The sequence below is a fragment of the Sinocyclocheilus rhinocerous genome, unplaced genomic scaffold (genome assembly GCF_001515625.1).
Source record: "Sinocyclocheilus rhinocerous isolate Xijiao unplaced genomic scaffold, SAMN03320098_v1.1 scaffold1780, whole genome shotgun sequence".
Classification (NCBI taxonomy): Eukaryota; Metazoa; Chordata; class Actinopteri; order Cypriniformes; family Cyprinidae; genus Sinocyclocheilus; species Sinocyclocheilus rhinocerous.
Window position 1 is genome coordinate 229,178 of NW_015664762.1, and position 22,006 is coordinate 251,183.

Sequence of the window (22,006 nt, forward strand, 5' to 3'; positions counted from 1 at the left end):
GAGTCCCCACAAGGATAGCTGACCAGACGTGTGTGTGTGTGTGTGTGTGTGAACTTTTAAAATTAATGCTCAGATGTCAATATGAAATAATGTTGTATATTAAAGGGGTCATATGATGCTTTTTTAAAGATCATTATTTTCTGTGGCTGAATATATTGTATGTTATGAGTGATTAGGAACATCAAGCCTTTTTATTCTTGAAATCAGTGAGTTATTATCATTAGCTTGCCTGATTAATTTTGAATGAATTAGAGATGATTAGAGGCTTTTAATGTTCACGTGTTGTCATTTTCACTTTTGATTCAATTAACCTAGAGACGTTTTACGAAACAGTGCAGATCGTTTCATTATGAGGAGGATCTTGTCTTTTGCCAGGGGGTCCCTGAGGGGGCGAATGAGAGGGGCTGTGCTCTACAGTGAACTCAACAGTTCGGCAAAAGTGGGCAGTGTCTGATTAGCAAACACTTTCCTTCCTCTAACCGTCAAGGCTGGACTTGCTGTGGCAACAGTGCATTTTACAAAACGGTTACATTCCATATCTGTCGGGATGCCAGACGTTCCTCCTCATAAACGTCACAGACGAAGGTTTACTTGGCATTAGTGTTACTGTATTTTCAGGATGAACGAGGGAAGAGTCTTTTGAATGAGTGCGGTACAGCACAGACGCGTATAAGCAGAAGAAAAAACTTCTGCGGGAAGCATTATTCAGAAATATTCATTACAGAATGTACAGTCTTTCACAACCAGAGCAAACATGACGTAACAGACACTGTAACAACTAATCCTCTCCCTGTAGACATTACTGTAATGTGCCTTCTCATTCAAATCTCCCTTGACAAATGCCTTGTCTAAATCACTTTCCCTAATAACGCAGCGGTATGATAGAGCTTGTAGAGATTTTCTTGTGTATTGGGGCAAAGACAGTAAACACTGTATTTTTCACCAATACCTTTTATATATTTGCGAAATTCACGTCTTTTTATTTAAACTTTTTATTGTATTAATTGTGCATGTATTATATACAGCTGTTTATATAGTTGATCTCACAAAGAAATGTATAGCTCACAATTCACTCCAAATTCAAAAGATCTATCTATCTATCTATCTATCTATCTATCTATCTATCTGTCTGTCAGCATCTATCTATCAGTCTGTCTGTCATTGTATCTTGCTGTCTAACTACTGTCAATCATTCTGTCATTTTATCTGTCTGTCTGTTTGTATTGTCTATCTACACTATCTTTCTTGTGGTTTCTTCTGCAGAGAGCCAGTTCTGGTGAATTGTGTTAAATGGAAAAAAAGATTCTCCTTTTTATGCAAGATGAGTGCTAATGCAGGGACAGGGGTGTTGGATCCATGTGTTTTTCGGGTATCTGTAAGAAAGGTAACATTTTAATTCTTAAATTCTACTCTAAGCAGAAACATTTGAGTGTGTTTCTGTGCGAAAGTTGTTGGATTGGGTGAGGTTTTTGACTTTATTTATTCATTTATTTTTTATGAAGGAGCTCAAAGGTGGGAAGACATTTGCAAAGGTAAGCTCAGTTTATCTGTAGATTATGAAGATTTATTTCTATCAGATCACTGGCTCTGATACTGTGTGTGTGTGTGTGTGTGTGTGTCACACAGCTTGGCTTTGCTGATTTAAACTTGGCTGAGTTTGCCGGTTCAGGAAGCACCACACGGCGTTGTTTATTGGAGGGGTACAACACCAAAAACACTCGTCAGGACAACTCTATACTGAAGGTACACACACATATATAGCAGAACAAGTTTATAATGAAGATGCAAAGTTGTCCCCTTTGTCTTGAGACTGCATGCCCTCTGTATTTCATTTTTTAGTTTATTTATATCATAAACACACTGTTGCTAGGGGGTGGGTGAGGGGGCGTGTCCTCTCAGATCTGTGTGTGGTGTTGTGTTACTTCATGTGGGTTATGTGTGGCATGCTCCGGCCTGTGTTGAGCTGTTTTCCAATCCACAACCCCCACCTACGCCTAGAGCTGTTCACAGCGCCCCCAGAATTCCACAGCCCTGTATCCTTCCACTTCCACCTGGAGCTGTTCAGAGAGCACCCAAAATTCCACAGGCCTGCACATTTATATCTGTAGAGAGCACCACTCTTGACCAGACCATTTTAACTTGCATCACTGCAGTCCATTAACAGCTTGACACATATGTGTTGTCATATTTATAAGTTTATTATAGAAACAAGCCATGTGATGCATACAGTTATTTTACAGCATATAAGGGATGTTTTTTTGCAATATTCACACTCTTCTGTTTGATTCTGTAATATTAGGTTTGCTGATAATTGGGCCCTAAAAAAATAACACCCAACAATGGTTCTCACAAGTAAAGTGATTATTATTATTTATAAGTTGTTAAGAATATTATTTTGATTAATAATAAATCATTTCAGTGTAAATAATTATTTATGAAAGATCATTATTAATGACATTATTATTATTATTATTATTATTATTATTATTAATATTATTATAAATAATAATGAAATGTATATTATGTTGTATTTTTATTTTTTAATTATATTTTAAGTTGTAATTGAGTTGAAAAGCAGAAGTAACAAAGATTAGTTAGTTAGTAACTTTATTCGTCCCCTTGGGGAAATTTTGTTTCAGTGACTTGTTTCAATATGCAGTTCTCACAAAAGACAATACAACATAAATATTTACAGTAGAACAATACAATTTCACAGCAATTGATCAAGAAATTACTAATACTGAATGAGACCTGCTCACTTAGAGAAGGGGAAGGAAAAAAATTATCTTCTTGCGTATCTTTTATTTAAAAACTTCACTGCCTGTGATATAAAAGATTTTCCCCCCTATTTAAAAAAAAAACACACAAAAAAAAAAAATTTTACATAATATTATAAGTATATATATTTTTTTTTTTTTTTTAATATTGGGTTTGCTGAGAAATGGCACCATTTGTTGGGCCCTTAAAAATAACACTCAACTTTGTGAAAATGCAATTTACCATACAATTCTCCAGTATCTGATATATTTAATGTTTTCAGGGGTATTAATAAAAAATACAATCTGCTTTATCTCATACTGTATATGTATGTAACCACCTCTCTCTCTTTCTCTAGGTGATAATCAGTATGCAGCTAATGTCGGGTGATCCCTGCTTTAAAACGTACGTTGTCCCTTAATTTTTTGTTTATTTTGAAGTGTTTAAATTTCATATTCAAATCAAAATCTGCATCCTTCTGAAAATACCAGCATATGTTTTTGATGTTTTGGTCTCCAGCATGACACAACCTGGTTTATTTAAGTTTAACAAGTGATACAGAAAGACTATGCTGGTCGAGCAGGCTCAATGGCTAACCAGCCTTAAATTCATACTGGTCTACACTGGTCTTTTCAACAGGATTGTCACTCGTGTCACACAGAATAAGCCAGCAGTTCAGAATGACCTTGAAACTTTGTGCGACAACAGCAGACACAGCTGCCGTGATGCCTTTGTATTTGTTTGCGTGGCTGTGCCAGAGTGCTTGTTGCCAGTGTTTTTCTGAAACCAATGTCTAGGACCGCATGAACACAGGAAGTCTGGTTCAACCACTTCCTGGTGATGTTTGAAGCATGTGCTTGAAGCTGTTTGTAGTTGGTGCGGTTTCAGATTGGAGTGATTGTGCGGATATGTTTGCGTGTATGTTGAAATAGTTGACATTTATCCTGACATTTAGAGTGGTAATATTTGTCATATCACACAGCACCCAGAAACACTGAAAGGTGTGCTTCCTGTTATGTAAGCGAGTTGGCACATGATCTCCCATTAAAACAACACATACAGTGTGAAATGAGTGAAAAATTAACCCCCAAGAAGAGGTGTGTGTGTATTTACACCCACTTCTGTCGTCACAGACGTGTGAATCATGCTCTAGTGAGTTGTATCATTCCTTTACAGTGGATGGTTGTCAAAAATAGTCATACACATTCATAAATCAAAGTGTTTGGTGGTGTGTCCCGGTGAGTGTGGGTTTGTGAGGCCTACAGAAGTGTTATCGGGTGTTTGTGTGTGTGTGGGAGTGCTCATACTGCGCCTCAAGTGCTTTTAGCTCTGGCTAGTGCGTCATAGTTTTATGTCACTGTCAGTTTTAGAGGCACTAAAACCAGTGAAAGGCCAGATTAGTACTTTATGGATTAATATCCCTCTGAAATCTGTGTTTTATAGATTATTCCTTCTCTAGAAATATTTTTATATAGTTACATGACCTGGCTGGGTTCAGCTTATTAAAAGAATAATTCACTCAAAAAATACAATTCTGTCATCATTTACTCAACCTTATTTTCTCAGACCTGTATGACTGACTTTCTTCTGTTAAACACTGAATTAGACATTTTTAATGTGTCCATTCTTTTTCTTTTTTTCTAAATATTAAAGCTCTCAAGTAAAGAATTTGGAGCCTAAATTTGTTTAAATATTTAAGTAAATTTGTGTAAATATATATATATTTTAAGTTTCTGTTTAAGTAAAGAATATTATATTGTATATTATGTGATTTTGTGTATGCAACAAAGTCTTATTGTGATGATTTGTTATGTTTTTGTATGTTTATATGTTTTTAATGGAGATATTTTTGACTCTTCCAGGCCTCCATCCACTGCTATGACCATTGGTTTTCCAGGAGAAATAGAGACATGTCTACATGAGGACAGAAGAGGAGAGACACAGAATGCAACTCATATCTATACAGGTACCTCCACAATCCTCACACAAAATCACTGCCTATATACCGGTCAAGTTTGGAATAATATGTTTTTTTATATTTTTGAAAGAAGTTTCTTATGCTCACGAAGGCAGTGAAAAACACAGTGAAAACGTAATATTGTGAAATATTATTTTATTTAAAAATAAGTGTTTTCTATTTGAATATTTTAAAATGTAATTTGTTTATTTATTGATTTATTTATTTCAATAATACATTTTTTGTCTTTTTTTTTATTTATTTTTTTATGTAATTATTATTCAAAATTTTTGACTATGGTAGTGTATGTAATTTTTTTAAAGAACTGGTAAAATCTAGTTCGCATTTCAACAATTCCAAAATTCACAATGATGGTAACAATCCACTGATTTTAATCTTCTAGAAAACTCAGGGAAAAGTGGCTTCAGTCATGGTTCTGTTCCAGATGAACTGGGAAAGTGTGGCCACTCAAGAACCGCCAGCTACGCCAGCCAGCAGTCCAAGTTTTCTGGTCTGTTCATTCACATCAGATGTTTTGCTTTTCTTTTATCCTTTTATTCTATGGCTTTTTGCATGATGTAATATCATAATATTGATCAGTCTGGACATTCTTGTAGGCTACAGCACAGGTCACTCGCGCTCCTCCAGCCTGACGGAGCTCTCTCATAGGAGGAACTTGTCTGTGGGCAGTGCCTCCACTGGGATTGGCAGCCTACCAGAGCCCAGTGAACACAGAGAGTCTCGCACACCTTTACCCCAGCACTTAGCCACACCGTCCCACAGTGGGATCACAGCCAACAGGTAAACGTGTGTGCATTAGCTCTTCCTGCAAAATGTGTTCTTAGAAAAATCTTTGAGTGAAGTTATTGACAAACTATATGTTTGTATTTCAGGCACCCTGTAAAACAGGACTCGGTTGAGTCTCAGCTAAAGCGAATGGATGCTACCAGAGTGGATGCTGATGATATCATTGAGACAATCCTACAGGGTCAAGACTTCAGCCGCAGCATACTGGACTCTAGTAATGAAGGTACTATTAGAAAGCACCTTGATGCATGTAGCATTTACAGTCCAGATGTTTAAAAATCCTGTTAAAAAGCCATATCATGTAAAAACGGATTTTACCCCGTCACTTAACATAGCAGAGTTTGATGCATTATGAAGACATACACTATTGTTCAAAGGTTTGGGTTTGTAAAGATGTTTTAATATTTTTGAAAGAAGTCTCTTATACTCACCATGGCTGCATTTATTGGATCAAAGATACAGTAAAAACAGTGAAATATTATTACAATTTAAAATAGCTTTTTTTTTTTTATATATATTTTAAAATGTAATTTATTCCTGTGATGCAAAGCTGGATTTTCAGCATCATTACTCCAGTCTTCAGTGTCACATGATCCTTCAGAAATCATTCTAATATGTTGACTTGCTGCTCAAGAAACATTTATTTTATTATCAATGATGAAAACAGTTGTGCTGCTGAATATTTTTGTGGAAACTGGGATACACGTTTTTAGGATTCTTTGATGAATAGAAAGTTCAAAAAACAAATCTTTTTTAACATTATAAATGTTTTGAATAATTTCGTCAAAGCTGACAAAATGTTTTACTGTATACAGTAGCAAAACAGCCTGTTTATTTCTAAGGGTCAAGGGGAGGATGAAAAATGGAAAACTAAATTATAATTGCTTGTGGTACAAACAAATTGGCTTAACATTTTAAGTGGATTTAGGGAAAAAATAAAATGCTATAGTTTGTTTTAAAAAATCTTGCATTGTGACATGGCAAGGAAAGGTGCACAAGTACTACAAGTGCTACAAGTATAATTTGAATAGCATCCTCCCTGAAAACATGTTTAAATTTAAACATCATTTCCATCCCCATAACACCAGGCTGTGGTCAACAGCCAACAGACGCACACACATGGAAACATTTCGTGTATGACCAGCTCACACAGACCTTCCACTGTCCCATAGTAGTGCCCAATGCATTCACTAGACACAAACTCTGGATAGGGAAATTCAGAGTTGTGTTTTACCGCAGATGCACAGTTGCACTTTAATATGCACCACATTGTGGCTTTGTAAGATGAATGTTTACTATGGTTACTACTACTGGCTCAAACAAACAGATGGTTGAATTTCCTCTCTTCTCTCTCTTTCTGACTCATGGATAGACTTCAGAGAGAGCAACCTTAAACTTGCAGTTACCACAACATCTTTTCCTTTGGAACCAGAGCTGTATATGCAAGACAGTTCAAACGTTTGGGATCAGGGGTCTGCATTTATTTAAACAAAAATAAAGTAAAAACAGTAATACTGTGAAATATTATTACAATTTAAAATAACAGTTTTCCATATACTAATCCCAAACTTTTGAAGGGTAGTGTTTGTCTGTGAGTGTCTGTGTGTACAGTTGTTGTCAAAATGTTACGTACACTTCGCAGTATCTGCAAAATGTTAATTATTTTACCAAAATAAGAAGGATCATACAAAATGCATGTTATTTTTTATTTAGTACTGACCTGACTAAGATATTTCACATAAAAGACATTTACATATAGTCCACATAATAGTTGAATTTATAAAAATGACCCCATTCAAAAGTTTACATATGCTTGATTCGTAATACTGTGTTGTTACCTGGATGATCCACAGCAGTGTTTTTTTGTTTAGTGATAGTTGTTCATGAGTCCCTTGTTTGTCCTGAACAGTTAAACTGCCCGCTGTTCTTCAGAAAAATCCTTCAGGTCCCACAAATTCTTTGGTTTTCCAGCATCTTTTGCGTATTTGAACCCTTTCCAACAATGACTGTATGATTTTGAGATCCATCTTTTCACACTGAGGACAACTGAGGGACTCGTACGCAACTATTACAAAAGGTTCAAATGCTCACTGATGCTCCAGAAGGAAAAACGATGCATTAAGAGCCAGCGGTGTAAACTTTTGAACGGAATGAAGATGTGTACATTTTTCTTATTTTGCATAAATATCATATTTTTTTTACATTTAGTACTGCCTTTCAGAAGCTACAGAAGATACTTACATGTTTCCCAGATCTTCAGATTCAAAAAGTTTTCACCTCCAGGCTCTTAATGCATCATGTTTTCTTCTGGAAGTTATATATATATGAAATCATGGCCCCTAAATATGAATGTAAGTATTAGGGATATTTTTGCTATTGTTGCAGAGGAGGGTCTGCGACTGTTTGTTGGGCCAGGAGGCAGCACTGCACTGGGCTCTCAGCACACCAGGTGAGATACATTATGTAAATTTCCCTGCCGCAAGGTCACCACTGCAACAGGCATTCATTCTCTGCTTGTGTGATACATGGTCATTGTGCTTTGCATTATGAGAAGCAGATTATAGGGAGGTATAATATTACATGAGCTCTGACAATATCATAAAATTGCAGACTGTGGTAATGTAATTCTGTAATGTAATGTAATGAAATGTAATGCCTTTTGTCTCTCTCTTTCCATCATTCAGGGTTGGTGCAGGGGCTTTTGAACAGGTGGTTATAAAACGCTAGACTGAATGTCCGTGGGGGAAGGTGATGTAATATCCTGTGTCAAACGAGAGGACAGCAGTTGTCTTCTATCACAAGCAGCAGTTCTATGCTGGGCTCCTGATACATTCATGGGCTCCAGGAATTTGTGGAATCACTGCTCCCCCTAGTGGTAAAGCTCTGAAGACAGACAGAAGCTTTGCTGTAGCTCAAAGTAACAGGAAAAACTTAGATTGGTATTATTTTACCAAAAATAGATGGTTATAATTCTCACAGACATTTAAAAAAAAAATGCTTGGAACCACTGGTGGAACTGAAAAGGCGTGTTACAGATTAAGGACTATTTTTTAAAATAGAAATTTAAATCCACTGACTTGGACTGGTGCACTTTGGATTGTCTGATGTTTACTTGGTTGGATGCTGCTAATTTGGGGGGGGGGAATCAAGTACCAATCATACTAATTTAACGTATACCACTGATTTCAAGTGGACAACGTGAAATCATATTTTGTCATTTTGTGAGGCCATAAAGGTAGTCTAATTGTTACAAATGTGTTGATTTAAAAGAAAACTGTATAAATATACAGTAAACAGGTGACAGATGGTCTGTACCGTAGGTGGCTGTTGCTTCAACACCCGGTCGAAGTGACCCTCAAACTAGTGAGTTTTCTAAGATCCCAGTTAGTGCACCTTTTTGTCAGCATAAACAAGACTCAACCACAAGTTGCACAGGGATGGACACTGCAAATAGTGGACTGTTTGTTAAAATGGCATAATCCAAATTCTATTTACAGGCATTCTTTTTCAGTTAAGGAAAAATGCAGAAGACCTGAGCCATTCAGGATCCATGTAATGTTTTTTTTTTTTTTTTTTTTGGAAAAGGGTTTCTAAATGAGGGAGATTTTATGCAATTTATTACTGCAAAAATGTGTTTGAAAGAACATGCCAATTTTAAAGGCTAATAAAAAGGGCTGTTTATCAGATTTCATATTGTATATTACAAAACTGTAATATTTTTAAGAATGTATATAAGGAAAAAACATTAATTTATGTGTTCAGGCTTTCTAATAGTGACAATTGTCAAACTACAGAAAAACTAAAGGAGTAAAAGAAATAAAGATTTATGATATATCTGATGTTTCAAAATATAAAGGTCATGAAGTATATACCTGAATACTTTAAGACAAAATGCAACATGTGCACTTCACTGTAATATGTTACATTTTAAGAATACATTAGAGATTTTGTTTAAAAAAAAATAAAACTGTTATATAATTAAAATATTTCGTTCTGTAGTTTTTTTGATTTGTTGCCATACTGGGTAGTTGTCTTTGCCCATCTGAAATAAATGTTGTTATAATTGAGCTGGTGATGCACAATTTACATTTATATGATTTTTTTTATATTAAGGGTGCTTTCACACCTGTAGATCGATTGCTTTGTTCCGAAACAGGGATTAAAATTATTACAATGTTGCTTTTTATTCTTGGTGCGGTTTGCTTTCAAACGGTAAAGTTTCTAAACGGACCAAATTTGTTAATACAAGTCACGCGCGAGTAAACTGTTGTCTCATTGGTCAAAGTTCCACGGTTTATTTTCCGAGATTCCACTTAGCTGTCACGCATGTCATCCTCTTTTTTTTTGAATGGCGAAGACGTGCTCACCCAGACATTCACAGGTTCATTTTGAAGTATTAGCAAAACAACAAATCTAATGCTTTTCACGGAGCTTACGTAATTACCCATTATACATTGTGATATAGCCTGGTGCGTTGGTCCGTTAGATCGGATTGCTTTCTAACTACAACCGAACCGCTTCAGAGTTCGTTTTCAATCGAGCCGAGACCACCTCGTTCAGGCGATCTCGGACCGATTGTTTTGGCGCGGATCCGGGCGCGATTGCCGTGTTCACATATGCCCAAACGAACCGAGCTAAGGGGGGAAACGCGCCAGGTTCCGAAAAAACAGGCCAGGTGTGAAAGCACCCTAAGTTAGAATACATGTCCTATAATCACAATAAACATCTTACAAACATGCAGCCTTAGCCTTAAAATAAATTTAGAGCATTACTGCAAAAGTAAATAAAAGCCAAGAGCACATGGAAAATTTGAAGTGCCTTCAACAATATTTATATGGACTCAGCAAGACATCTCAAACCACGCTGGAGGACCGTGTTGCCAAGTACTTTGTAAAGCATCTTCCTAGGCAATGCAGTTAGCGTTGAACTTTTCGCCACCCTGAAGAGTAAACGAACCCCATTGTTTTTATTTTCACATTGAAATTTATACAATTTTTTTTATTAATGCTTTTAAAAACAATGAATATAGATTATTTGTAAATGCAGTTTTTTTATAGGATTTCCGTAATTTTCCTCTTTCTGGTGAAAATAAGCATTTTACTATGACAACGTGGCAACCCCCAGCCTTGAGTCCCTTTCCGCCGCCCCTCTTCCGTGCGCCATCTTGTCCCCACAACCCAGCGTAGCTGAACGGTTAGCGTGCGTCTTCTAACACCACAGAGACTTGGTCAAAACGATCCAAAATCCAATTTGAATGAATTAAGAGACGTCGGTCCGCCACTCGCGCACCTCGTCGAAGGCGTTGCCGGGATATTCGTTAAGGTCAACTATCGTTTTCTTTCGTTTTGTAATTTAATGGCGTTGTGAAGGAACTGCCATGGCGGTTAGTCAGCAGCAACAACAGCAGCAGGCCGTGAGCAAACCGGCCGGCGGGAAACACGGCAACGTTTTGCCGTTATGGGGCAACGAGAAGACTATGAACCTCAACCCGATGATCCTGACAAACGTCCTGTCTTCACCCTACTTCAAGGTCCAGCTGTACGAGCTCAAAACGTACCACGAGGTGGTGGACGAAATATACTTCAAGGTGGCGAAATGAACCCGGGCCGATCAGCGTGAAGCCCGCGGTTTTCTTTTTTTGTATTACATTGGCATTGAGTATTGCTCATTGTTTGTTATTGCTTCTATTAGGCTTAAATAGTTGTTAAATAAATGTAATTTGCTTTTAATTTAGTATTACGTGAGCTGCAGTAGACCGTGTTAGGCCATCGAGGCTAAGTTAATTGTGCTAACTAACTTAACTCAAAATATACCTATAAGAATGGTTAGTTAACTCAAAAATGAAACCCTTGTCATCATTAACTCACCGAAATGTTATTCCAAACCAGAATTATTGAATTTCTTTAGTAGGATACATAAGGTATAACGTTACTGTATAGACAGAATGACATCTTCAGTCACCATTTACTTTAATTGGACGGAAACACATTCGACGAAAGTGAATAGTGACTGAGTCCCTAAGATCTTAAAAGCGAGAAAATGACAGAAAATCAACATGGCAACCGTCCCGTTCACACCAAGATACCTATAACAGTAACTTTATTAGAGTTTACACCAACGGACGGTAATTTTTTATTATTATATACGCATGATGCAGGTATGTAGTCTGTCGCTTGAAATGCTCGAGAATATTCTGATTGGTCAATGTTTTATCGTTATCAGCTAGAGAAATAATCGTTCTGAAAGTGATTCTAATGGTACCGTTCCTCTGTGTCGTTACAGCTGTGGTGTAGGCTTCCCTATTCTCATAGAATTAGAACTATTATTAAAATTAATAGTCTTTGGTGTGAACGGTTTTTTATTGAGACTACCAAAACTATAGTAATTTTCTGTTAGCCAGCACTGTTGCAAAACAAACTAAATTCGAAAGACTAAAATTTTTTTCATTATAATGATTTTTCCACTATTATTATTTTAAAGTATTCGCTATAAGTACTAGAATATTAGGCTAACAGTTTTGGAATCCAGGTTTGAATAAATGTAAACTTGGGATTTATAATTGTATTTCTCCTATAGTCAGTTGCTTGGTGTCAGATTGTGACCTGTTTCCTACTCAGGTCAATCATATGGAGCCATGGGAAAAAGGCAGCAGGAAGACTGCGGGGCAGACAGGAATGTGCGGAGGGGTAAGTAGAAGTACGTGCCTTGAGACCTACACGACTTCATCCTCCCGTAATTTTTTCCACTTTGATTAATACAAGGGAGAGATTCACTAAAGCAGAACATAAGTTTAGCTTCAAGTTTCTTGATGTTTGTCTTGCAGGTTCGAGGAGTTGGGACAGGTGGGATTGTGTCCACTGCATTTTGCTTGCTGTATAAGCTATTTACACTGAAACTGACCCGCAAACAAGTGATGGGTCTCATCACTCACACAGATTCGCCCTATATCAGATCACTGGGCTTCATGTACATCAGGTATGACGGAGAACACTTAACATGAACTGAGCTGGGGGGTTTTTTGGTAACTGTTTCAGAAGTAACTTCATGTTTTGTTATTTAACACTGCCATGGAGGTTCATGTGGGTGAACTACTTTGAATAATCAAATTCTAGCATTGATTTTAGCAAAGGAATATGAATATGTAGAGCAGAATTACCCAAACTGCTATATATAAGATGGTAATTTCATAAGTACGTAGCTCAAGCCACATTGTTTGTTTGGATGGTTCTTATTTTCTGGTCTCGATGAATACTCATTTATAATGTTGAATCTGTGTATTGTAGGTATACTCAGCCTCCTCCTGACTTGGTTGATTGGTATGATGAGTTCCTTGACGACGAGGAGGTATGTCACCACGGGTAATGACTTCATCTCTCTTATTTATAATGTACCAAGTTTTAACCAGAAAGCTTTAGGCCAAATGCTGATTGTGATGCACATAGCTGTCCTTCAACCTTTGACCTCATTTAACTTAATGTTCCTCTTGAGATTTGACAGTTACAGCTGTATTTGTGGTGGCAAGTTTACCCAAGACATCAGATAACTGGTTTCTTACTTTCACTGGGTATGCCATGTATGTTCTGAGATCAGCACAAACTCTTAGCAAATGGTCATTTGAGCTAGATATGTAGTTCCATGGTGATTCCTCTGTGGTTAAATGTAAATTGCATGCAATGTTCTTTTAGCCCAGATACTTTGTGTATATTGCAGTATGCCTCCGTAATTCATAGAGACATTTATATTTGATCGTAAATATCAGACATCCATTACTGGTTGCTGACTCATGTCTTGTGCTCCTGCACGCCCACTCTCAATATATAGTTGGTAATATATTATCCATTTTAAAAATAGCCCAGAAAAGGAGATCTAATTTGCATTGAGCAGACATTGCTGCAAGGCCTGGTGGTGGTGGTGGTTATGTGTGTCTCTGGCTGACTGCCCTGTTCTCTCTCCCAGATTGCCCTTGTGATGCGGGTGGATTGGATATAGGGTGTGCTCCCCACACTTGACTGGTATTCGTGAGTGCAGTTAGACAAGCTCACCTACCCACTCCACCCCTTCACACGCACCGGTACAGCATATATATGTCAGCTGACCTACGACCTCCTCTGCATCGCACCTATGTTGAGCCATTGCATAGTAAGAGACATTGTGGAAGCAAATCATTTTGATGCTCAGTCATGCAGATCTGTTGAAAAATAATTTAATAAACTGTATTTTCTATAAAAAATAAAGCAGAAAGACAGGAAATGTAACGAATCTCTGTTACTTCCTAACGATCCCACTTATATTAAAGGTGCACTAAAGGTCTATTATGAAATAGCACCTTTTTTTTAGCTAGTGATAAAAGTATTTATACAATGGTATTGCTTTTGTATCCGTGCTGATTATTTGTTATTATAAAGTCTAAGATGACGGTCAATGAAACAAACAAAATTACTTGGTGCACCTGTCAATACTGAATATTAAGTCAGGTGAGAGCAGAGGTGAAGGCTCAGTGTTTGGTCATCACAAATTAAACATTTTATTTAGGACAGTGTACGGTCTAATTATTAGCGTTAACATGTATACCAGAGGTTGTGCGATATCTTTTAATGTGTCTGAGTGTGTTTGTGAATGTAGTGTTAATGGTTTTGCTTCTTTGTCTCTGTGATCAGGAGTTGGACGTGAAGGCTGGAGGAGGGTGCGTAATGACGATTGGAGAGATGCTCCGCTCCTTCCTGACCAAGCTGGAATGGTTCTCAACGTTGTTTCCACGAATACCTGTTCCTGTGCAGAAAGCAATCGACCAGCACATGAAGAACCGACCACGTAAACCCCCGCAAAAAGATGAGCAGGATGAAGAGGCGGCAGCCGATTCAGGAAAGCATGGAGATAGGCGCCGTTCCAGGTACATTCGTTGTGTGTGGGTGGGATGAGATTATTTGGCTAACCAGATCAGCAGTGATCAGTGTTTGTGGTGGTGTTTGAACTGTAGTAAGTTAGTTTTGTTCAGCTGTTTTAAAGGATCACCAACCATTTTGAATGGACTAACTATTCAAGACGAGCCATAACTACTCTGTAAATAAAACAAAGATTACTGGATTGTTTTACAAGAAAATAACATTTCAGTTTTTCTACTTCATGTTTAATTCAAAGTGGTACTTGCCATTTCTTTGTAATTGTTTGAATATAATGGATACATATAATGGGCATTGTTAGATTTAAGCTCAACTAATTTCTTGTGGTGTTGGTTAATGCTGGTACATGTCAGACAGCTGTAGTGTATTGTAACCAAATTGCTAGAGTTCTGTTTTTTGGTGTGGCGACTGTTAATGCTTGGCATTTGATAAGTTTTTCCTTGGTTTGTATTTGGATGGCTCATGAACGTGCTCCCAGCAGCATGTAGAATGTAGACATATTTTCCACCAAGACAGATATGACTAAAGTCTTCAGTCTCATGTGAGTTTACATCATTTTAAACATTTTCAAAAATATGATTACTTTCTGTGTGGAACTTTAGCAGTTAGCCCAAAACTTTGTTCCCCTTTAAAGAAATTTACACACAATACTAATTTCTGCCGAGTTATACTTGTCTGTATGAGATTCTGTCTTACATATACAGTACCTTGTAATGTTGTGATCTGAATGCAGGGAATAGAATTGTTGTTTCAGAATCACCGCACTCTCTTCTATTTTGTTCACTAGTATATATGTGCTATGTTCAATAATTGTGTTTTTTTGTGTGTGTTTAGGACACCTAGGAAAAGTCAGAGTCCCGGGAGATCCCAAAATCGTTCCCGGAGTCGCAGCCATCACAGAGAAAAGCATGGCGCCAGCTTTGATTGTGAGCTGGAGAGAGAACGAGACCGGCAGCGAAAAGAACGAGAGGGAAAGGACAGGGATAGGGATAGAGACAAGGAGCGGGACAGGGAGAGAGACAGAGATAGACGGCGCTCCAGAACACCAGACCGAACCACAGAACGTCGACGCAGTCGCAGCAGGGAACCACGCCGGAGTCACAGCACCAGTCGAGAGAAGAGGAACGAGAGGAAAGACAAAGATAAAGAGAGGGAGGCAGAGAGTGAGAGAGAGCGTAGTCGCAGGAAAGACAGAGAGCACCATAAAGATCAGGAGAGGTCAAAAGACAAGAGGAGTAAAGGAGAGGGGGAAGAGAGGAGGCACAAGGAAGATAAGCAGGATAGAAAGCACAGGGAAGAAAAGAGGAGCAAACGCTCAAGGAGCAAAAGCAGAGACCGGAAAAACAAAACTGAACGATCTATCAAGAAACGCTCTCGCTCGAGCAGCAAGACCAGGCAGGAAGCAGGGGAGGAGAGGAACCAGAAACGGGAACACAGCCATAGTAAGGAACGCTCACACAAGCGCAGTCGCAGCAAAGAGCGCTCGCACCGTCGAGAATCCAGCAATGGACGAGAACATGTAAAACAAGAGCATCCCAGTCCTGAACAAGGAGAAAGAACAAACAGTGTTCGAGAGGATTCTCCCTGATCCAAGTCTGTCTCTATCTCCCCCTCATCCTCTCTTTCAAATTCCCTCTTTAGCAGTACCTCTCTTATTACTTCATGTCTTTATCTTTAATCCTCTTGTGCACTACTTGTGTTGAAGTAAGCAATTGGAAAAGCCTGGATTTTTTTTTTCTGCACTGTTAATTGCCACTTGTGTAGACATCAAAAAATGTATTTTTCTCTCAGTTGTCCATTACAGATGTCTGAACTGAAAATGACATTTTAAAATACTTTTTTTTTTTAAAATCCCCTTTCTCCCCCAATTTGTTTTCTGGATTTTCACAAATGGCTTTGTACATAGAGCTCAGAGAATGTTTTAAATTTCAACAGAGCTACCACAGAGTTGAGTTTGTGGCACAAGCCGCTGAAATCTGTGCTGACATTGTACTGTTTCATTGCTCTGTTGCATCTCGTTTTCTAATAAAATTCTTATGGAACAAAATTGCTCAGTTGTATATTTTTGATGTCATTAATCAAAATGGTTGGGTTCTATATGTAAAAATGTCACTCATTTTCTTCATAGAGTTTCTTTGTAGAGTTTGTGTCGACATGTCAACCTTTCAAGACAAACCTGCCATGAGATTTTAGGTTGTTAAATTAAGACGTGCTTCTGCTGTATGATTTCAACTTTATTTTTTGCAGTACAGTAATATCCATAATTATAAAGAGAGAACTGTGTAGGTGAGAAAAGTAGCGGCTACCCATTCCCATGAAGTATTGTGATAATCTAGTCAGTCTTACTCAAATTGCTTGTACAAGTATTAATATCTTGGAATAAATTGTAAAAATGTAAACAAAATGCACTGTTTTATAATTAAAATTATTTATAGTCAATAGTTTCATTTTATCAACTTAATTCTGTTGTCAGTTGTGTTGGTTCATGGGATGAGTAGTTCATTCACTTAAAGATGTTAAATACAGTCTTTTACAGTGCTTTTTTGCTTTCACTGTTGTGCCCTTGTCAGTTCCTTGTAAGAACATTTTATAAGAAGAGCAGCTGTTTTGTATATGGTTAATTTATTTTACATGTGCTTTACATGTCATAATTTATAAGACTGATCACATGGAGAAATGCTCTTTGTATTTAATAACTACTCGTATACAAAAACAGGAATCCATATTTATATAAGACTTTTAAAAAATATTTGGCATTGCATGAAAGTAAATCCTTCAGCCAGAAACGACAGATTTTGGAAAACATTTTAAAAGAAATAATGTTAATCTTACACCCAGTCAATGTATTTCACCCTTAAATATTGTTAAAAAAAAAAAAAAAAGAACCTTGAACCAGAATTGATGTAACATGCAAAAGTTAAATATCACAGAGTTTCACAAATTCTTAGGTAAGTGCAGGAATTCTCAGAGGCAAGAGTTTGAGTGCGATGAGATACAAGCATTTACTCAGGGTTGGTCGGGCCTAGAGTGGAGAGAATCAAGGGTTAATACTGGAAACCTTTTTAAGACTTAAAAAAATTTCTGTCGCTTGTAAATATCTTTTTAAGATGTTAAGGAAAGGTGCTGTTGTGGATAAATCTTTAAAAGCAAACATTGGGTGGCATCACTTTTTTGCATGTGGAATGAGGTTCAGTTTCGTTTGTGTTAAGTTCAATATACCATTTACCCTAAATAAAGTCTTATTTCTCCATTTTGAGAATTAATCTGAGAAAAGAAATTTCATGAATTTTAATTTCTGCTGTTGAGCATCAACTCACCTTTCTCACTTTGTGCCAGGTCTCACCTCCTCCTGCGACCTGCTGTCACTGCGAAAGGATGGGCAAGGTCAAAGGTGACAGGACTTTCACCAAAGCAAGATTTTGACAAGCCCATGTCTTAGTGAAAATTACTACTGCTCTGATATTTGATTCTTGCTCTCTAAAATCACCTACTTACCTGAAACAGGCACGGAGTCTTCACTCTCCCCGGCAGTGTTGCTGGCAGTTACGACAATGTGACCACTGCTGAAATTGGTGACAGAGCAGAGGAGCTGTGAGGTCATGCAGAGTTTCGTCCTACCAGAAGAAGTAACCCCATACACAGTGTAGTTTGTAGCAAATAGAGCCTGGTTCCATGCCACTTCCGCCGATGATGCAGAGAACGCCACATTCAGAGGGGCACAAGGTACTGGGGGAAAGAAACAAATGAACAGATGAGTTATGTATGTTTTTGCATTTTAAGCATCTTCATTTTCCATTTAAGTAGGGTAAAAAAGGTAGTACTGTGGTGACTGAACATTGTGCACCTGTGGTTCCAGTGATGGCAGCAGATTTGTCGCTTGTGGCGGCAGAGTTCCTCGCGCTGATGGTTGCGCTGTAGGAGGAGCCACAAGGGAGGGGTACCTCAAAGAACCTGCGACTTGTCCAATAGGAGGCGAGGTCAAAGAGTGCCTGGCTGTTGCCCTGAATGCTGCCCGTGAGCGCCAGGAGGTATTCAGAATTAGGACAATTCACAGTAGACCAAGATGCCCTCAAGATCTGAGTATCATTCACTACTGTACGAGGGACAACCCTCAATCCAGCTGGAGGACAGGGAGCTGAGGGAAAGACACGGACAAAGAGACTTAAAACCTGTTTTCCCAATGGGGATCCCAAAGAAGCAGAATCAAAATAGTATAGATTTGCCTCCATTATATACTTTCTGATTTTGTGTACATAGATGGTCTGAACACATATTTGATTCTATTCTCCTAGAAGACCTTTTTTTTTTTAATGTGATATCCGACTCATAGTCACGTTGTTAATGTAAGTAGCTGCTAACCAGGTAGGTAATGACTCAGAAGAAGGTGCCGAAACTATTTCTTTGCTCTGCTCTGCTAAAAGTAGATCCTTGAAGATCTTTATCAGTAGTGGTTTAGGTCTGCAAATTGGGTCAAGTTATTTTCATACTAACTGACAACCATACAAGAGTGGACTTGGTTCTTTTGGTAGACACACAAGTGCAGAAAACATACCAATAAACTGAACCAAGTTGATTGTTGTACCTGCTCCCTTAGTTTGAGGTTCACTCAAGGAACTGTTGCAGAAGCCATCCGTTGCCTGCACTGTAAAGTTGTACACAGTGCCGCACACTAAGCCCTCCAGAGTACAAGACGTGTGTGTGGTTTCACAGTAGACTGTTGTGCCAGTTTCTGACTGAGCAAGTCCCGTGTAGACCACCGCCCCTGTACTCCCCACCCATGACAATGAGGCACTACTACTGTTCCCGCACTGTATGTTTGCAGTTAAGTTGGCTGGCTCACACGGCACTATAGAATAAACACATTGCAATAAATATTAACACAATGTAAAAACTTTGGTCACGGAATTTAAAGGAAAAGAATTTGTGTTCTCTTACCCGTTTGGAAGGTGATGTTAGCACTGGGCAGGCTGGTGCAGTTCTCGTTACTGGCTAAAACGGACACATAGTAGGTGTTGCTGCAACGCAGATCGGTTAGCGTGCAGTTATTGTCCGAGGTATTGCACGTCTTCAAGTCTCCATTTCTGCCGACTACAGTAAGCAGGTACGACTGTGCCACGTATGATGGGTCCCATGACACAAACACATCCTTCGACTGACAGTCTACATCGGCCTGTACTGATGAGGGCTGACAGGGTGCTGCAGACGATCAAAGGAAGAAATGAGAACAGTCTGAATATTAATGTAATGAAAGTGCATCTAACATGGATAGATCTGTAGATCAGGGGTATCCAATCCTGCTCCTGGAGGTCTACCTTCCTGTTGAGTTTAGCTCCAACCTTATATTTTCAAGATCCTCGTGATTGCTAGAAGCAGGCAGTTTAGAACTAAACTCCACAGGAAGGTTGCCTTCCATGAGCAGGATTGTACAACCCTGGTCTACAGAATGCAGTTGCAATTATTTAACTAGAAAACTCCCATAATGCAAATGTTATGGTGTATTGAGTGGTTGTTAGCACTTTACTATATGCTTTCTAGGTGAGTGCTAGTGTTTCTGGGTGGTTGCTCAGTGGCTAAAAAAACAAGTCAAAAGAGCCCAGCCCCAGGTGTCCATGATATCGTGGTCCCTAGATAAGACCCAGGTCCCTTCTTTAATGCAAGTTTTTTTCTCTTCATCCATCACGTAAAAATTCAAAGTCAGATCACCTAAGAAAGTAATAGCGCACCTCTTTAAAGGGTAAATTCCCAACCCCAAGTTGGAGGAATAATAATAGTGATGGTTGCTCATGAATAGATACTGATTGCTAATGGTTTGCTTTCTAAAATAAACATCTTTTCATGTTTTATTAGATGGGTATGACATGATATTGATGGTTGTACCAGTTCTGATCTTGTAGGGTGGGCTGCGGAGGCTGCTGCATTGGTTGGCTGAAGCGGCTACAATGATGGTGTACTCCTTGTCGCACTGCACATTGGTAAAGTTGCATGAAGAAGCGGAGCTATTGCAGGAAAGGAGGGAACGGTCTTGATCCTCTGCTGTGGCAATGTAGAGAGAATTTCCACTCCGAGCTCTATGCCACTGTACCATGATAACAGAACTGTGGCATTCAGCCACCACCAGGATGGATGACAGGGCACAAGGTGCTGGAGAGAGAGATTATACATACTTTAAGACTGAGATACACATGGTCTCAAATAAGAAGGCTAAAGCTCTCTACTGCAGGTGTACTTACCTGTCTCCAGCTGAAAGCTGTTGCTGGGTGGGCTCACGCAAGCAGCGTTTGAGGCAGTGACGTGAAAGGTGTAGCTCCTTCCACACCCCAGGTCAGGTACATTACAGGTGGAGTTTGAGCTGCTACAGGTGGAATTGTGACCGTCATCCCTTACAGCCAGCACAGTGTAAGATTCTGCACCATTATCTACATCCCATGATACCCATGCAGAGTTAGTAACACAGTCCACAGTACCGGTGACCCCCTGTGGGATACATGGAGCTGTAAAGAGAAGACATCAGACATGAAGTGCATTAGGTAAATATGGCCATTGTAATCTGGTTGAGGAAGTATTTTTGTGTTAGTGTCCAACCTGAGGAGATGGAAAGGTCACTGATTGGTTGACTCTGACAGCCGCCTCTCAGTGCCACCACACTGAGGTTGAATCTCTCTCCACAGGGCAGATGGGCGATGGAGCACTGTGTGTTTGTGCTGTTACAGGAGGAGATCGTACCGGTGCTCTCGGACTCCAGTTCAACTCTGAACTGGCTGGCATCCACTGCTGGGTTCCAACTCACCAGCACAGACCCTAAATCACACTGCACAATGGCAGATACGTTCTGAGGGGGACATGGAGCTGAGAAAAGAGAGAGACGGAACCAGGATGTTATTGAAGGGTGGGGCTGTACTAACTACATCAGCAGGAAACTATATAAGGTAAGCCAACATAGCAACGGTGGTGTACTCCTTGCCGCAATGCTACATCAAGCCTGCTCATTTCACATACAAAAAGTCAGTCAGTCATAGCCCCATGTAGAAGTCTTAAACATATAGTAGCTTGCTTAATTCTAAAGGGGGTTGAAACTCACAAAGCATTTCCTGGTCATATTTTGCCTCAGAAATAAGATATTTTATTTTACAAAATGACATTAAAGTCCATTTTCAAGACTTTTGCATTGTGGCATTATTTTCATGGCAATTAGAATTTCTATCAAAAGTCTCATTACCGTAAAAAAGAATGTACAAAAATATTTCATTCCTGTAATGAGATGTTTTACTTTCAACAGATTATTTTGTAGTTCCCCTTACTGTATTATTGAACATTTTAAAATAAAATCGTATACAATATATAACAATGAAATATAAATACTTTACCATTTAAATAGTATATTGTTTTGTTTTTTTGCATTACAGCAAGGATAATTTGGAGAGAAAATATGCTTAAATTTTCTGAAAATAACTGCCAATAAAAATGCCTATATCATATTAATGCCAAAAGTAGACTTCACTTAAGCACAATATATTTTCTTATTTTTTGATTTTGATTTTGGTGTGAAAAAATGTTTTGCTCTTTAAATATTTCATGAGATTTACCC

General features: G+C 38.4%; 3 protein-coding genes across 4 annotated transcripts in view; 2 read left to right on the forward strand and 1 right to left on the reverse strand.

Moving 5' to 3' along the window:
* The window catches only part of LOC107730444 (protein FAM102B-like), a 21,410-nt gene extending 465 nt beyond the window's left edge, over positions 1-20,945 (forward strand). Inside the window, exons 2-13 of one of the 2 annotated variants that reach the window (XR_001638680.1) lie at positions 1,264-1,384; positions 1,503-1,532; positions 1,627-1,743; positions 3,116-3,162; positions 4,620-4,723; positions 5,118-5,225; positions 5,332-5,515; positions 5,608-5,744; positions 7,907-7,970; positions 8,206-9,421; positions 12,116-12,118; positions 20,933-20,945. Coding sequence is in view for 1 of the 2 variants with exons in the window: in XM_016541287.1 (XP_016396773.1) it covers positions 1,264-1,384; positions 1,503-1,532; positions 1,627-1,743; positions 3,116-3,162; positions 4,620-4,723; positions 5,118-5,225; positions 5,332-5,515; positions 5,608-5,744; positions 7,907-7,970; positions 8,206-8,248 (955 nt within the window). In the remaining variant the exon portion in view is untranslated. Of the gene's footprint in view, positions 1-1,263; positions 1,385-1,502; positions 1,533-1,626; positions 1,744-3,115; positions 3,163-4,619; positions 4,724-5,117; positions 5,226-5,331; positions 5,516-5,607; positions 5,745-7,906; positions 7,971-8,205; positions 9,557-12,115; positions 12,119-20,932 lie in introns of those variants that run through there. The other variant, XM_016541287.1, reaches the window with a different exon arrangement.
* Positions 10,572-16,136, forward strand: LOC107730443 (pre-mRNA-splicing factor 38B). Its single transcript, XM_016541286.1, has 6 exons — positions 10,572-11,108; positions 12,139-12,207; positions 12,345-12,496; positions 12,805-12,865; positions 14,179-14,411; positions 15,256-16,136. The coding sequence occupies exons 1-6, from the start codon at positions 10,899-10,901 to the stop codon at positions 16,007-16,009; spliced, it is 1,479 nt and encodes a 492-aa protein (XP_016396772.1). The 5' UTR covers positions 10,572-10,898; the 3' UTR covers positions 16,010-16,136.
* Positions 17,259-22,006, reverse strand: part of LOC107730427 (fibronectin-like) — a 31,809-nt gene continuing 27,061 nt past the window's right edge. Inside the window, exons 28-36 of the mRNA XM_016541272.1 lie at positions 21,004-21,267; positions 20,652-20,912; positions 20,299-20,562; positions 19,357-19,617; positions 19,004-19,267; positions 18,266-18,556; positions 17,917-18,147; positions 17,739-17,786; positions 17,259-17,443 (exon numbers count right to left, since the gene is read on the reverse strand). Coding sequence (XP_016396758.1) covers positions 17,761-17,786; positions 17,917-18,147; positions 18,266-18,556; positions 19,004-19,267; positions 19,357-19,617; positions 20,299-20,562; positions 20,652-20,912; positions 21,004-21,267 — 1,862 coding nt within the window. The 3' untranslated portion in view covers positions 17,259-17,443; positions 17,739-17,760. The remainder of the gene's footprint in view (positions 17,444-17,738; positions 17,787-17,916; positions 18,148-18,265; positions 18,557-19,003; positions 19,268-19,356; positions 19,618-20,298; positions 20,563-20,651; positions 20,913-21,003; positions 21,268-22,006) is intronic.

What these genes read in the sequence shown, in the direction of transcription:
- LOC107730443 (XM_016541286.1), top strand. Translation starts at nt 10,899, where the DNA reads ATGGCGGTTAGTCAGCAGCAACAACAGCAGCAGGCCGTGAGCAAACCG. An exon ending in TGGACGAAATATACTTCAAG is followed by an intron (nt 11,109 to 12,138) that starts GTGGCGAAATGA and finishes TTTCCTACTCAG; the next exon opens with GTCAATCATATGGAGCCATG. An exon ending in GGAGATAGGCGCCGTTCCAG is followed by an intron (nt 14,412 to 15,255) that starts GTACATTCGTTG and finishes GTGTGTGTTTAG; the next exon opens with GACACCTAGGAAAAGTCAGA.